Source organism: Bison bison, unplaced genomic scaffold, assembly GCF_000754665.1.
Source record: "Bison bison bison isolate TAMUID 2011002044 unplaced genomic scaffold, Bison_UMD1.0 scf7180017864506, whole genome shotgun sequence".
Classification (NCBI taxonomy): domain Eukaryota; kingdom Metazoa; phylum Chordata; class Mammalia; order Artiodactyla; family Bovidae; genus Bison; species Bison bison.
The window spans coordinates 1,874,370-1,890,508 of NW_011495063.1; the positions used below are offsets into that span (position 1 = coordinate 1,874,370).

The 16,139-nt window shown below is 50.9% G+C and overlaps 1 protein-coding gene across 4 annotated transcripts in view; it reads left to right on the plus strand.

Annotated features, from left to right (window-relative positions):
• PKNOX2 (PBX/knotted 1 homeobox 2) overlaps positions 1-16,139 on the plus strand; it is a 301,299-nt gene that overhangs the window by 277,281 nt on the left and 7,879 nt on the right. For all 4 annotated transcript variants that reach the window (XM_010829459.1, XM_010829458.1, XM_010829460.1 and 1 more), the window contains 3 exons: positions 334-463; positions 913-1,010; positions 1,838-1,957. In XM_010829459.1, coding sequence (XP_010827761.1) covers positions 334-463; positions 913-1,010; positions 1,838-1,957 — 348 coding nt within the window. The remainder of the gene's footprint in view (positions 1-333; positions 464-912; positions 1,011-1,837; positions 1,958-16,139) is intronic.

Sequence of the window (16,139 nt, forward strand, 5' to 3'; positions counted from 1 at the left end):
AAGTTAGAATGTCTGGGAATGGAACCCAGGCATCAATACTGGAGCTTCCACTGTGAAGCCAAGGTGGGCACCACTGGTGTGGGGGATAATTTCTGTCTCAAGTTCACAGGGGAATGGAATAGGTCAGCAGATGACTCTTGTCGGTTAGTTGTTTGTAAAGTTGAACCTGCTTATTCACATTTTCTAGGGAGAATGCCTTTTGGATTTGGGTCTGGGAGGAGCAGGAGGCGGGAGGCGGGAAGGCAGGAAGCGGGAGGGAAGAGGAGGAATTTGGGGTTGTGGCAGCTAAGCCCTTAGTGACACTGTCACAAACCACGCCTCCCTTGCTGCCAGGACCTCCTGCAGAATTCCCCCAATTCCATGTCTGGAGTCTCCAATAACCCCCAGGGGATTGTGGTCCCAGCCTCAGCGCTCCAGCAGGGCAACATCGCCATGACAACCGTCAACTCACAAGTGGTGTCAGGTCTGTGCAGGGGATCCTGGGGAACACCCCTGGGAGGAGAGTGGGTGGCCCTGAGGGAACTCCAGGGTTGGTGGGGGGCAAGACACTGAACAAAGTGTCCTAGGATGTGGGAGGCGGTGCCCCCTGCCAAGGGAGGGGCTCCCAGCTGAGTTTCTTGCCTAAAGTGTTCCATAAGCTTACAGATCATTAGCAAGACCTGACGATGGTGGTTTGGAACAAATTTGGGTCGGAGTCTCATGAGCCCCACCCAAAGACCCTTCCCCCCCGCAAACACACACAGAGACTCTGTTCTCTGCACCCCATCCCCTCCCACCCCTTCCCCACAGGGGCTGAAGGCCTCCAGAGTAGAGAGTGTTTACACGTGAGTGCCAAGTGGATTGGGAGCCCTGCTTGCCCTCACTCCTACCCATCCCTATGGCAGGGGACCCCAAAACTGGTTGTCTCCTCAGGTGGAGCCTTATACCAGCCGGTTACCATGGTAACCTCCCAGGGTCAGGTGGTCACCCAGGCAATCCCCCAGGGAGCCATCCAGATCCAGAACACACAGGTGAGTGTGTGTGTGCAGTGCAGGTGTGTGCATATGTGCATGGCGTGGGGGAGGGCTCCGTGCCCAGTCGCCGTCTGCTAGGCGCTTTCCACCACTAGCTCCCTCGCCTCTCATCATTCCCCGGAGAGGTATCATCACCCCCACCTGACGGGCAAGAAGGTGGGCATTGGAAAGGTTCTACCAGCTCCTGAGATCTCGGGGTCACATGGAGGGATCCTACACTTCCTCCTCCTGCTCTGCACTCTGAGCCAGTCTGTAGCTCAGTGGGGTAGAGGGCACACACAGAGGCCAGGCTGGGATGGGAAGATCTGAAGGCAGAGGCTGGAGGGCGGACATTGGCTCCGCCATCTTGGATAGGTCAGCTGAGCCCTCTGAGCCTCCGAGTTCCTCTCCATAGAAGAGGGACTCACATCAGCTGCCCATGGCCCCACCAGCCTACAGAGCTGATGTGAGGGCTGACCATGGTAACTGATAGGAAAACCCTCCAAAAAAGATCACGTACCCCAGAAATGCTAACGACCATTGGATGGTTTATGGCTAACCTCTCTCTCCTATACCTTCTGCATGAGCCTGTTTCCTCTGTTTCCTCTCTCATCCCCTACCTCTCCTCCCCTCTTCCTCCTTCTCCTCTTTCTCTATTCTTCTTCCCTTCTCCCATTCTCTGAGGGGTTGGTGCCAGATGACAGGAAAGGTGACCTCCCCCGGACCCTCAGAATGAGTTGGGATAGGGGATTGGCAGCGAGAGCCTGCCGTCTCTATGGCAACAGGTCCCTAGCTGCTGGCCCGCCAGGCTGCTGATGCTGATTTTTTCTCCACGTGCCCTGAAGGTTAACCTTGACCTCACCTCCCTCCTGGACAATGAGGATAAGAAGTCCAAGAACAAACGAGGAGTCTTGCCCAAGCATGCCACCAATATAATGCGTTCTTGGCTCTTCCAGCATCTCATGGTGAGTGTGTGTGTGATGGGGTGTGGAGTTGCAGTGTGGGGTATGAGTAAGCCCTGGGACACCGGCCCGTGATTCCCACATCTTCAGAGGGCGTGGCCTCAGAGAGAGGCTCTCTTGTAGGGATACCATCTTCCAGAGGCCAGGGTAGAGGGAGGCTTAAATGGGACCTAAAGCTGGAGATTCCTCCAGTGCTTGTGGCTACTGCCTCAAAAGAATATGACGTCCATGAGGTAACGGGGATGGACACGTTCTGAAGAGCGTAAAGTTGTGGGCAAGTGGGCAGTGTTGTTTCATGAACAGAGTGGGATTCTGTGGGAGCGGGGCTGTGGTTACTGCTCCTGCAGCAGCCACGCTCACCCCTGTCCTCTCCCGTGGAAGAAAATGCTGATTCTCCACCAGAACCCTTCTGTTTCCTGAGTCCTTGGTGCTCGGGGAGGGAGCAGAGGGTGTGCATCCCTTTCCTTCTGATCAGAGCAGCCAGAAGAAGCGTGGACTGGCGAGCTGTGGTTAAGCCCACCCCTATCCCGAGGTGGGCAGCCAGCCCAGGCTGAAATCCTAGCATCAGATAGCCAGCTCAGCTCAGAGATGCAGTGAGCAGTTTCCTTGGGTCTCTTTCATGAGATGATGATGCAGCCTGAGGTTTAATAGTAACATTTATGGGGGACTTCTCTGATGGCCCAGTGGTTAAGGCACCGCGCTTCCAAGGCAGGTGGCTTGGGTTCAATCTTTAATCAGGGAACTAATCCCACAGGCCGTGGGACAGCCAAAATTTTTTTTCACTAAAAAAAAAAGAGTAACGTTTATAGGGGCTTCCCTGGTGGCCCAGTGGTTAGGACTCTGAACTTCCACTGCGGGGGGCGTGGGTTTATAAAAAACCTGCCGTGTGCACCTAGCAGGATGGTGGTTGTGTTTGTGTGCACGGTAAGTTGCAACAGATAGGCCTTAGGTTGAGTATCAGGAGTGACTTCAAAACTGTGACCTTCTTGCATCATTCAAGGGTTGGAGCAATAAAGCTGGTGACTCTGTCTGGGCTGAGTGTGTGTGTGTGTGTGTGTGTGTGTGTGTGTGTGTGTGTGTCTGGGATGGGGAGGCAGAATCTTCAAGCACAGGCAGGCTCCCAGTGGTCTGCAAGCTCTTGGCCTGGCATGGAAGTGATAGACACACAGACAGAAGATAAATACCAGGCTTAGGGTTGTAGGCATATTGGCTGGCAAAGTGTGGAGAAGAACCAGGAGTTAGGGAGGCTCTTTGTTCAGAGAGGAGAGAAAGTCAGTGGATCTTGGGAACTAATTAACTAATCATCAGCCCTTTATTTGAAATGGGAGAGCCTCCAAAAGCCATGGAGCCCAGGCCCAGGGTTTGAGGATCTTTGGCCACTTGATATGAAGAGCTGACTCATTTGAAAAGACCCTGGTGCTGGGAAAGATTGAGGGCAGGAGGAGAAGGGGACGACAGAGGATGAGATGGTTGGATGGCATCACCGATTCAATGGACATGTTTGGGTAAACTCCAGGAGTTGGTGATGGACAGGGAGGCCTGGCGTGCTGCAGTTCATGGGGTTGCAAAGGGTCAGACACGACTAAGTGTCTGAACTGAACTAAACTGAGGATCTCTGTCCCGGAAGCAGGGGGGTCTGCCCACCCAGCAGACAGCCAGCATCGCTCTGGGGTGCTGGATGCGGCTGGAGCTCTGCATCCACCACCAGATCCACACCCTGCCCAGACTCTGGGGACGTAGGGCCGCCCCAGTACTTTGCTGAGGAAGCCCATTTTGAAAGCAGACCCTTGGGCACAGACGATAACCAAATTTAGAGAGAAGGAGCTGGAAGGCTGAAGGTTAAGGTGAGGAGAGGAGGATGGAGAGACGCCCAGAGCCTAGTGAAGAAGCCAGGGAGCCAGGGCCAGCCTCTTCGTCTAACTCAGGATCTGGAGCTCGTGGTGGGGGTGCCCAGGTCCCCTGCCTGGTCTCTCTTCCACGCGGGCAGAGAGCAGAGGGCTGTGGTGGCCCTAAGACCCTGGTGTCTGTGCTGAGCTCCAGCCCTGCCCCCGACCCCAGAAGAGGGCTTCAGTAGGGGAGGTTTTGTGTCTGTGCTGACCTGTGACACCCAGGTTTGCGGCACCCAGGCAACCTCCCCAGCCATAGCAGGCGCCCCCTGTGTCATGCTGTGAGAATGTGTAACTGTAGGGCAGTGGGAATGCTGGGAACGTGTGGGCTTTTGAGACAACCAAGTATGGCTCCGTATCTAGGCTTTCCCTCAATTCTCTGAGGTCTGGCCACACTCATCTCTTGTGGAGATCATGACAAAGGAATGAAATGAGTGCGGAGGCCCTGACGTCCTGGGTCTTAAAAAGTGTTAGCTGACTTCTCTCCCCTGTCCCAACCCCCCAGTGTATTTTTGAAGACTGAACACATCTACAACCTCGCTTTTCAAGGGAGAAAACGCAAGTGTAGTAGGGAGAGGAGGCTGCAAGACAAGTCCCCGCCCCACTGCCCAGGAGCCCAGCATCCAGGCCAGCACCCCCACTGCCTCCCATCACCTCAGCTGCCTCCCACCCCCAGATGGCAGCTCTCCCACCCCCCGAGTTAAGCCTTCAGCCTGAGGCAGAAGGTCATCCCTCCCTCCTGGCTGTGCCTGCCCTCTGACCTTGGGCTTCAGGTCAGTGTCCCGCCTCTCACCCCTTCCTGCCCAGCCCCTTCCATAGCTCAGGGTCCTTGCCTTCCACTCCACTGCCACCTCCAGCCAGACAGGCGAGAGACAGCAGAGCAGCTGAGCAAAGCAGAGGGGAAGGAAGGACCCAGGTTAGAGCTGCAGAAGGACCTGGAACGATGGGGGGACCTGCTGAGCTGCGGGAGTGAGGTTGTCACCCACCCCGGCCCTCTGCAGCTCAGAGTGCACTCAGAGTGGATACTGTTGATAAAGCACTTGACATTGGCAAGTCCTCCCCGCAGAGGCCATGGAGAGAGGACAAGGGAGTGACCCTTCGGCCTTTAAAGTCAGAACTCAGGACTTCTGGATGAGGGGGAGGAAGAGGGTCGGGAGAAGTCTGGGCTCTAGTAACTCAGCATGACAAGCTGTCCTCTTCAGGCCCAAGGCTGGCTCTGCAGATACAGGCAGACACACAGCCCCCGCTAAACACCAGCTCAGGACAGGCTCTGTGAAAGCGCTTGGTCACAGGGCACAGTGAAAAGAAGACAGGCTCTGAAGCCAGACAGACAGAGGTGTGAATTGAGGGCCTTCCACTAGCTGTGCACGCATTCTATTTCCTTGAAAGAGGAGATAGTAACTCATTTCCCACAGTTGAGAAGATTAAGTGAAATAACATAAAGAGCCATGCCTGACACAGTCACACTTAAGAAATGTGAGTTCTCTTTAAACTTTCTAGAAGAGTGGACCATGAGCAGGGTTTTTAGGCTAAGACTCAACATTTGTGAAAGTTATTTAGAGGTAGCTGACTGATCCATTCTCATCCGTGATAGCTACTGATTCTCTCTTGATCCTAAGAATGCGTTGACTAACTCTGTTACTTGTCAGTTCGGTGTGTATATGTGTGTGTCCAGTCTACATGTTTTATGTCTGACTCAGTTGTAAATTCCTCAGTAGGGATCATATATGAAACCTCTTCTATGGGCCCCAAAGCACTGATTGATCCCCAAGTGTGTGTCTTACAGGATATTATAGATGTTGCTCCCAAGAAAGGGTAGCACGATGAAATAGGTTTAGGAAAATCTGGGTTATCCGAAGTTTAGCTTATTTCTTTACCCTTAGTGTACTAGAGGGCTTCATGAGTTTGCAAGAGGGTGCATGGCTTGAAGCTTTCCCCAGACATTTGGCCACTCTGAGTCATACTCTCGTTTTCATTGTTGCTTTGAGGAACAACTCTATATAGTTGTTGGCGAGTACTGCTCTGTGGCAATGTTGTGTTAGACACACAGTAGCTGCTCAGTTCAGAGAAGGCGATGGCACCCCACTCCAGTACTCTTGCCTGGAAAATCCCATGGACGGAGGAGCCTGGAGGGCTGCAGTCCATGGGGTTGCTGAGGGTCGGACACGACTGAGCAACTTCACTTTCACTTTTCACTTTCCTGCATTGGAAAAGGAAATGGCAACCCACTCCAGTGTTCTTGCCTGGAGAATCCCAGGGACAGGGGAGCCTGGTGGGCTGCAGTCCATGGGGTCGCACAGAGTCGGACACGACTAAAGCGACTTAGCAGTAGCAGCAGCTGCTCAGTTTTAGGAAGGAAGCATAGAAAAGGTATGAATAAGGGCAGATCTCAGTATCAGTAGATGGTCTCATATCCAGTGCAAGGCAACTAATTTGTTGGTTGGTTATTTGGAAAAGTTTGTTGAAGAAAGGAACAACCATTAAAAAGATACATTTTAATTTTTATTTTATTTTATTGAAGTGTAGTTGATTTACAATGTTGTTAATTTCTGCTGTACAACAGAGTGATTCAGTTATACGTATATATGTTCTTTTTCGTACTCTTTTCCACCGTGGTTTACAGGATATTGAATATAGTTCCCTGTGCCATACAGTGGGGCCTTGCTGTTTATCTATTCTAAGTATAACAGTTTGCCTTTGCTGATTCCAAACTCCTAACCCACCCCTCCCGCACCCCCACGTCCCCTTGGCAACCACAGATCTGTCCTCTCTGCCTGTGAGTCTCTTTCTGTTTTGTAGATAAGTTCATTTGTGTCCTATTTTAGATTCCATGCATAAATGATATCCCGTGGTATTTGCCTCTCTCTGACTTACTTTATCAGTATGGTAATCTCTAGGTCCATGCTGCTACAAATGGCATTATTTCATCTTTATGGCTAAGCCGTATTCCACCGTGGGCTTCCCACGTGACTCAGTGGTGAAGAATTCACCTGTCAATGTAGGAAGACGCAGGAGATGTGGGTTCAATCCCTGGGTTGGGAAGATCCCCCGGAGTAGGAAATGGCAACCTGCCCTAGGATTCCTGCCTGGGAAATCCCGTGGACACAGGAGCCTGGCGAGGTACAGTCCATGGGGTCGCCAAGAGTCAGACATGACTGGGCGCACATGCAAGCAAGGCGAAGAAAGATACATTTTATTTGGATTTAAAAGATGTATATTTGTTTGCTAATGTTTTGATACAGGAACAAGGTCATTTTCTCATTGAAGTTTGTCATTTTTACTTGCACATATTTCTCCTATATATAGCATCTATAAATTTCATTTTTATTTAAAATGGAATAAGCACCTTGGCTTTGGGGAAGTAATCTGGCTGTAGGATCTTTTTAGATTTTTTCTGTATATCCCAGTCTCTTTCACTTGTCTTACCTGATCTCACTTTTAAGCGAATTTGACTCTGGAGTCTTCCAAAGCACTCCACTTAGTTTTCTTAGCAACAACTCTTGCTTTTTTGCACTCATATTTCATGGTTTACAGAATAGTTAATTAAGTTCCATAATTACAGTAACACACAGAAGTAGCATAAACTAGTCAATGCAGAACTGCTGTCTTCCTGATAAGCAGATAAATTGACTAATGAACATTCTACAAAGTAAGCTATTCCTCCTAAGCTTTCAGGATGTAGACAGCAGTTCTAATGGCTGACAGCAGGAGGGGAGAGCGCAGTATAATATGCAGACTTGTTTAACAGATACCAACTCAAAGAACTTCTTCTGTGGGTGCTGGTTCTCTGTTGTCTTCTTTCCTTCAGGCAGAAGTTAGTATTCTTTCATCCTTTCGCCCTGTGTCAGAGACTTCTTGTCTTTTCCACTGTCCCATGGCACTTGCAGCTCCGGAAATGTGTTCAGATGACAGCGTGCTCCTGAGATAGAGGCTCAACCCCCGAGCCTTTTTGCTCTTAGGCTACTGTGAGATTGGGATGGTTTCATCCATTAGTTCCTTGCTCCAGTGAGATTTTCTTGCTATTGCATTCTGGCTGAAAGCAGCTAAATTCCTGCTGGAAGCGATCATTTCATTGCAAATCCAGATTGGGTGGGAAACCCTGGTAGAGGGTCCCCTCTGTGGAGGGGAGGGTTGCTGCTCTTCCCAGCCTCCCCTGTCCTCACTTCTGCCCTCATCCCCTCCGGTCCAGATCACAGCTTCCCCCCACCATCCGGTCCCCTCTGTGGACGGTGAGGGGTGCTGCTCTTCCCAGCCTCCCCAGTCCCCACTTCTGCCCTCATCCCCTCCGGTCCAGATCACAGCTTCCCCCCACCATCCTGCCTGCATGATTCTGCTCATTTCCATCAAAAATGTGACTGCTCCCTGCTGCTGCCACCCAGGCACAGGAGCCACTTTACAGAATGTTTTCACTATGGGGGGATCCTGGAGAGGAAACCAAGCCCTAGTGGCCCCACCACCACCAATGGAGCCCCCTACTCCAGTAGCCTCTGCGGCTTGCCGGGTGCGGGCTGAGCTTCTTTCTGCATCGTCTCATTTCACCTGCCCAGTCAGCCTAGGAGGGAGTACTGCTACCATCCTTGTTTTACCAATTACAAAACTAGGCTCCGAAAGGGTAACCAGACTTGAAACCAGGTCCGTGTGGCTCTAATTTCTTCCCACTAGGATGTACCGCCTCTCCACTGGCTCAAGAAACAGCAGCATCTCTTGGCTCCCACACAAAGTCTAGGTAAAGTGCAAGGGGACCCCAACCCCGAGTCGAGGCACAGAGCCCCATCCTGGGACAGGTGTGGGGTTTGATAGCCCGGCCCTCGCTTTCAGATACAGTGAGACTGCCTGACTATCTCATCCGTTCCTCTTCCTCCGGCCTCCATCCCATCCACCAGCCAGGCCTACGTCTCACCAGGGTTGCACTCTGCTTGCTGCCACCTCGCCCCCACCCCACGGAGCTGACGACCTTGCTCTAGGGCCGTCAGATACACTTGGCTGCTGTCACACAGACTGAGTGCACAAAACCAAGGGCCTTCTCCGCTTGATTCTTTGGGTATTGAAGTGTAATTCACATACCATAAAATCCACTCTTTTTAGCTATACAGTTCAGAGGCCTTAGGTGTATTTACAAAATTGTGTAATCATCACCACTATCTAATTCCAGAACATTTCATCACCCTGGAAAGAAACCCTGTACCCTTTAGCCATCACTTGCCCACCCCTAGAAGCCAGTGGTCTACTTTCTGTCTTGAGGGGTTTGCTGATTTTGGAAATTTCACGTGAGTGGAATTGTATGATATGGAATCTTTTGTGACTGGCTTCTTTCACTTAGCATGATGTTTTCAGGGTTTACCCTCTTGTAATACATGGCAGTGCTTCATTTCTGTGTATGAATATTCCATTGTGTTAGAGAGACCACAGTTTGTTTATCCATTCATCACTTTATGAACATTTGGGTTTCACCTTCTTGGCTTTGACTGATACTGCTACACACGTATACCTCATGATTCTTGTCTCTGAGACTCTTTGTCCGGTTCCCAGCTGTTCTCACCCACAGGGCTGGAGCCTCACATGCTGGGCTCATCCCTGCTGGAAGTCACCCAGGTACAGCATGTGCCCTGCATGCAGGCTCCCAGCCAAGGAGGGCTTGTGAAGGAGAGAGTCAGCTGGTTGCCTCTGCACATCAGTGTTGCCTTCAATCACTCAGCAAACATCCTTGCCTGCTTCCCTGTGCCTAGCGTAGCATTAAGTCTAAAGGAAGAGGGCATCTACCCCTATCAGACATCCACCTACGCAGCAGATAGAGATAGTTTATGCAAAAGGCATGGTACTTGGAGACAAGATCTGGATATCAGTCTCACTGACCCCTCAGTGGTAAAGAATTTTACCAGGTGGCTTAGTGGTCGGCCTGTCAAGCAGGAGACCTGGGTTCAATCCCTGGGTCAGGGAAGATCCTCTGAGGAAGGAAGTGGCAACCCACTCCAGTATTCTTGCCTGGGAAACCCCATGGACAGAGGAGCCTGGCCGGCTCCGGTTCACAGGGTCACAGAGAGTCAGACATGACTGAGCGTGCACGCGCGCGCACACGCCCTCTGTGCCTAGCCAGCAGAACTGCAGTGAATTGCTGGGCCTCATCAAGCCTCAGTTTCCTCTGCTGTGAAATGGGAGCCACAATATCCAGCTCATAGTGCTATTGCGAGGATAGAATAAGATGATGGATGCGGAGGTCCTTTGTCCTGAAACAGACACAGCTGCTGCTACAAATACCTGCTACAAATACCTCTGAAAGTCCCCGTGATCTGCTCTGCCTTGGAAACCTCAGAGAGAAAACTTGATACTTCTAGGGAAACTGGAGTAAAAAAACATGGAAAAGCAAGAAAATAGCTTAGGGAGACTGCACCATTCTTGCTCCAGCATATATTATCTATTACTTTTTCCTTTAATTTCATCACCTTATCTGAAATCTCACTCATTTAAAATTATCCTATCCCTGTCAGAATGCCCACGGTGAGGTCATCACTCCTTCATAGCTTAGGTATGAATTAGTCCAAAAGCTTGGTTTTCTACACCCACTCCACTAGGATCAGTTTCAGGCAAAGAGTGCCAGTGTTTATTCGTGGTGGAAGATGAAGATCAGAGCATCTGTAAGCACAGCATTTTGAGGAGGTAGGCCAGAATGGGGTGCCAGAGGAAAGGCTCCTAGCAATTGTCTTCAACCTCTCCTGACCCTTTTGAGAATCTGATGAAAGCTTTATCTTCATCATCATGAACATCACTGCAGGGGATTTGACCGTAAAGTCCTAAAGGCTGGAAGCCTCCGATTCAGGAAGCAGACGGGAGGATAGCATAAGGATCCAGGGATTTGTCACAGGAGGGACTGGGAAGAGTCAATGGAGCACAAAAAGGGAAAGGCTGAGGAAGGCTATGCTCACCAGTCTCAGCATTTACCTGGGTCTAGTTCTGTTCCCTGAAAGCAGAGGAAGATCTCTCATTTTTTCTTCCTGAATCCTGGGGGCTTCTCTCCACCAGAACACAGATCTTCAACCAAATCAGTCTTTAAGGCTAGCCCAGAAAACTACCTATTTAAAAAAACTTGTTTCTATGGAGAAAGGTGATCTAAGTTCCAAATAATACCTCTGTCCACTAACACCTGACCTTCAGGTGAGAGAGATGATTTCAGCACTCCTAGGACTGGTCATTTAATTGAGGGGATAAATCATACACATCCTACGAATGGTCACCCCATGATGTAACCCAGTGCTCTCACACAAACACACTTGCAGGGCATTGGCAACTCAATAGAGGGGAGGGGGTTTGCCCATCTTCCTGGTCAGACATGTCCAGCATAGTGTATCCAGGACTGGGCATCAGATTCCAAAAGGTCCTTTGACAAGTCATGTCCAAGGAAGGGCAGCCAGGATGGGGACATATCTGTTCAGATGACTCCTACAGGAAATGCGTCACACAACAAGGGCTGAGGGCTGAGGGCTGAGGGCTGAGGGCTGGAGATTGTTGGTCTGTGGGACCTTTGGGACAGCCTGTGCAGTAGAAAGAAAGACTGGAAGCAGACAGACCTGAGGTTGAGCCCTGCTCCATTTTTTACTTACTATATGACCTTGAATGAGTCAATTAACTTCTCTGATGTCAGTTTCCTTTTCATAAAGTGAAGGCGATAATACATATGCATGGTGAAGATCAATAATATGTTAAAAAGCGCAGTGGCTGACACAGGTGAAGAGGACATGGTTAAAGATACAGGAGGAAAAAAAAAAAGATGCAGGGGGTTGGACGTCCCTGGTGGTCCAGAGGTTAAGTATCTGCCTGCCGATGCAGGAAATATGGGCTCAGTCCTTGGTCCGGGGAGATTCCACACGCTACAGGGCGACTGAGCCCAAGAACCACAACTGCTGAGCCTGTGTGCTGCAGTTAATGAATCCCATGCACCTAGAGCTTCTGCTCGGCAACTAGAGATGCCGCTGCAGTGAGAAGCCCTCGCACGGCAACTAGAGAGCAGCCCCGCTCGCGGCAACTAGAGAAAGCCTGCAGCAACGACGACCCGAGGCAGCAGAAAAAAAAAAATACAGGGAGTGTGGGTCCTGACTCTGCCTCATACCCCTTGTGTAAACTGGAGCCAGTTTCTCACCCTCTGAGCTGAGTTTCCTTGTGCGTAAAATGGGAATAATGATGCCTACTTCATAGATGCGTTGAGAATTCAATCAGAATACATGTCAAGTACTCTCACAGGGTGCTCTATGCTCTGTAAGTGCTCAGAGTTCTCCAAAAAGCTGTCCGCTTCCAGGAAGTGGCGGTGAGCCCTGTTAGGAGGCGAGGGCAGGTGCTTCGGACCCTGTGTGGCTCTGGAAGACAGTCTCTTCTCTCTGGTTGGACAATAGGGAGGCAGATGAGTTCAACAGAGAATTCCTTGGTTGGGGAACTAAGATCTCACTTGCCACAGCGCTGCCAAACACTAAAAAATAAAATAAAGATTCCACCTGAAAATGGCCAGGGGAGATTTACACCCTCCACAGCATCCCCCAAGGAGCCTGAAGGCAGGTTAGCAGAAAATGCCCCATCATATACACCCAGGGGCTGGTGAATAAACCTATTTGAAAAGAAAGCACATTTGTACATGCACACAGGGGCTGCTGGGGGTCTTGCCCTCAGAAAAACAAGCTGTGGCTTTCCCAGAGAGAGAGCCACTTGCGCTGAGCAGCAGGTTTATTTTATGTTACTGATTTACTTAACAAACACTCATGGAGCGCGCTAGGCTTCCCAGGAGGCTCAGTGGTAAAGAATCCACTTGTCAAACAGGAGACGTGGGTTCGATCCTTGAGTCGGGAAGATCCCCTGGAGGGAAAAATGGCAACCCGCTCCAGTATCTTTGCCTGGGAAATCGCATAGACAGAGGATCTTGGCGGGCTACAGTTCAAGGGGTCAGAAAGCGTCAGACGTGACTTAGAGACTAAACAGCAGCATCATGGAGTGTTCCAGGCACCCTTCTAAGCACCTTTCAAATATTAACACACTGATTGTTATGAAACAACCTTTGGAAGGTGTATTTGCTCTCCCCGCTTTACAGAAGGAGAAGCTGACACGAGAGCCCAGGGTCTCGAGCTGATGAGAGACCAGGGTTCAAAGCCGGGTAGTCTGATTCTAGAGCCCCGTTCTTCTTCTTTGGGGTGCACCAGATCTTAGCTGCGGCATGCAGGATCTTTAGTGTGGCACACAGACTCTTGGGGCTTGCGGGATCTAGTTCCCTGACCCGGGATCCAACCCGGGCCCCCTGCACTGTACCTCTAGGGAAGTCCCTAGAGGCCTTCTTATTTGTCCTTGCCTACTGCTACCATGCTGCCTCCGAGACCCTTCTAGAGAAGTAGTCGACTCCTAAGGACCCCCTTCTCCTTCTCATCCCCCCACAAATAAGTTTGAAACCATTGGTTGTGAGAACAGCACTGTTAATAAGCAGGTGGCCCGGGGAGCCTGAATCACTGATGCCCCCCACCACCTTCCTACTCATTTTCACACCCACAGACACGCACAAAGGGAATGATGACAAGTACCACTTACCCCCCAGGATCCTATGGTCATTCAACGAAGATGTACTGAACACTTGGCACAAACCTGGCATTTTCCTCCACGCCAATGAGGTGGGGGCGAAAAGAACAGTGTGGACCCTTTTCTCAAAACTTGCAGCCTGTCTGGTTGGGGTGAAAAACAGACCATCCTTGTAGTGTGTGGAATTCTGGATAGGGTGGGGCTCAGACCTCATGGCAGTGGAGGGCATGTTCCAAATGGATTTAAGGGGTTGGGGGCAGGTTAAGGACTAAAATTTTACTACTCTGTGGAGGACTGATTGAAATAGAAACCGGGGAAGGGTGAAGAGCAGGAAGGGCTTCCCAGGTGGCTCAGTGGTTAAGAATCCGCCTGCCAATGCAGGAGATGAGCATTCAATCCCTGGATCAGGGAGATCCCCTGAAGAAAGAAATGGCAACTCACTCCAGTATTCTTGCCTGGAGAATTCCATGGACAGAGGAGCCTGATAGGCTATAGTCCATGGGGCCGCAAAGAGTTGGACACAACTCAGTGACTGGAGGAACAAATGAAGAGCAGGAAGGTGGTAGATTATTACAATGAAAAACTATATAGCAATGAACATGAAGGTGATTGTTACATAGAACAACCATGGATGGATCTCCCAACTATACTATGGAGTGAAATACTGCATGCTCTATGATTGCATTTATATAGGGTCCAAAAATCAAGCAAAACTAAACCATATTGATTAAGAATGTAACATAGATTGTAAAAGTATAAAGAAAAGCAAAAAAAAAAAAAAAAAAAGGAATTACAAGGAACATCAGATTACCTTAGGGGAGGATATCTTTGGAAGTTGTGATTGGCAGGGGACAGAAAAGGGGCTTCTGGGCCAACAGTAGAAATCTATTTTGTTGACCTAGGTGGTGGTCACATGGGTGTTGGTGACACCAAGCTATGGATTTTAGTTCTCTGTGATTTCCTGCGTGTTCAGTCACTCAGTCATGTCTGACTCTTTGCAATCCCATGAACTGTAACCCACCAGGCACCTCTGTCCATGAAATTTTTCAGACAAGAATACTGGAGCAGGGTTGCCATCTCCTCCTCCAGGGGATCTTCCCAACCCAAGGATTGAACCCGCATCTCTTGTCTCCTGCATCGGCAGGCGGGTTCTTTACCACTGAGCCACCTGGGAAGGCCCTGTGCTTTTCTGCGTGTGCACAATTGTAAGCGGGGAGGTGAGTGGAAAAGAGAAAGGAATGGAAAAGTGGGACGTCTGAGCCAGGACAGCTCTGGCAGGAAAGGCAGGGCCCCTGGGTACCTTCTGTACCCCTCTCCATTCTAAACTGCTCGTCTCTCCCACTTTAGCGTCTCTGAGGTCAGGGTGTGCCTTGCCATCAGTGGCATCTTCTGTATGATGCAGTGTGGCTGTTTCAGGGCCCCTCACCATCCCAGCTGCCTCCCTCTGGCTGGTTTCTGGCCCTGCTAGAGCAGTGGCCAGATTAAGAAGTTTTGTAGCCACAGCAGGCTACATGCACACAGCTGGTCAGGAGCGGGAAGGGAAGGAGGGTGTGGCTGACCCCAGTGTGGGAAAGCAGGCCAGGATAGCAGCTTCAAGCTCTGCTCCAGCCTCAGCTCCATCTCACACCTGCAGGCTGCTGCTTCCAATGCACCGTGTCCCTCAGGGATCTGGCCAGCCTCCCGCTTGTCTGCCTGGGTGAGGAGGTGGGTGCTCCCTACTGGGTGGGCTCTGAGTGAGAGAAGTGGCCAAGGGCCCACGTACCAGCCTGGGTGAGCTGCTTTCGGACCCAGGACCCTAGAGGGGACGCGTAGTTCAAACCGAAAAATGCCTTCAGCTTCACTTTAGCCCAGATGAGACTTGAGTCATGGGGCCCAAAGGGAGGTGTCAGCAAAGATTTGGGTTAGATGTCAGAGGAGCTTCCTGATGGCAACTGCGGTACCGTGAAATGCCTCTTCAGCTTACATCCGGCAGTTCCCTTCCCCAGAGCCTGGATATTCAACTGAACGCTGAAGTCTGGCTGGTGTTACTGTTGGTCCAGAGTGAGTCAGCACAGCATGTTCTCATTCAGTCATCCTCAAAGGCCAAGGAGTAGGCCCCGTCTTGTTATTTCCATCTTAAGCCCAGAAACTGAGGATGGCAGATGTGAAACAATACATTGCTAAGGTCCTGTGTCTGGTTAAGTGGTGGATGCAGGACTCGACCTCTGCAAAGATGGTACAGGTGGTGATGTAGTCGCTGAGTTGTGTCTGAATCCTTGTGACCCCATGAACTATAGCCCACCAGGCTCCTCTGTCCATGGGGTTTCCAGGGCAAGAATACTGGAGTGAGTGACCTCTGCAGAGGCCATGCTCTTAACCAGCAGGCAGCACTGCCCAGTCACACGGGGCTCCTGGCTGGCCTGAGAAGGAGCTGTCATTGTCTGGTCCATCCGTGTCTCTTCTAGAGGGCCTCTGTCTTCACCCTTCCCTCCTGGCTGCGGAGGAGAAGTTCGTCCAAATAGTGAGCCGAGGCCCGAGGGCTCACCGCCATCACGCTGGATCCCTCTCCCTGCCCCTGGCCCCCAGCCTTTCCGATGGTGCTAAAAGTAGCGCTGACCAAATCAAGGGCTGTCCAGGGGCCAGGGCTATTTTGACTCTGTCCTCAGGAATCATCTGGTCTGAGGCGTGGACAAGCTGGACTGCTCCCACGAGCACTCAGATGGGGTGCCAGGAATGTTCTGGCAACACACCTGTCCCCAAGGCCATGCCAAACCCTG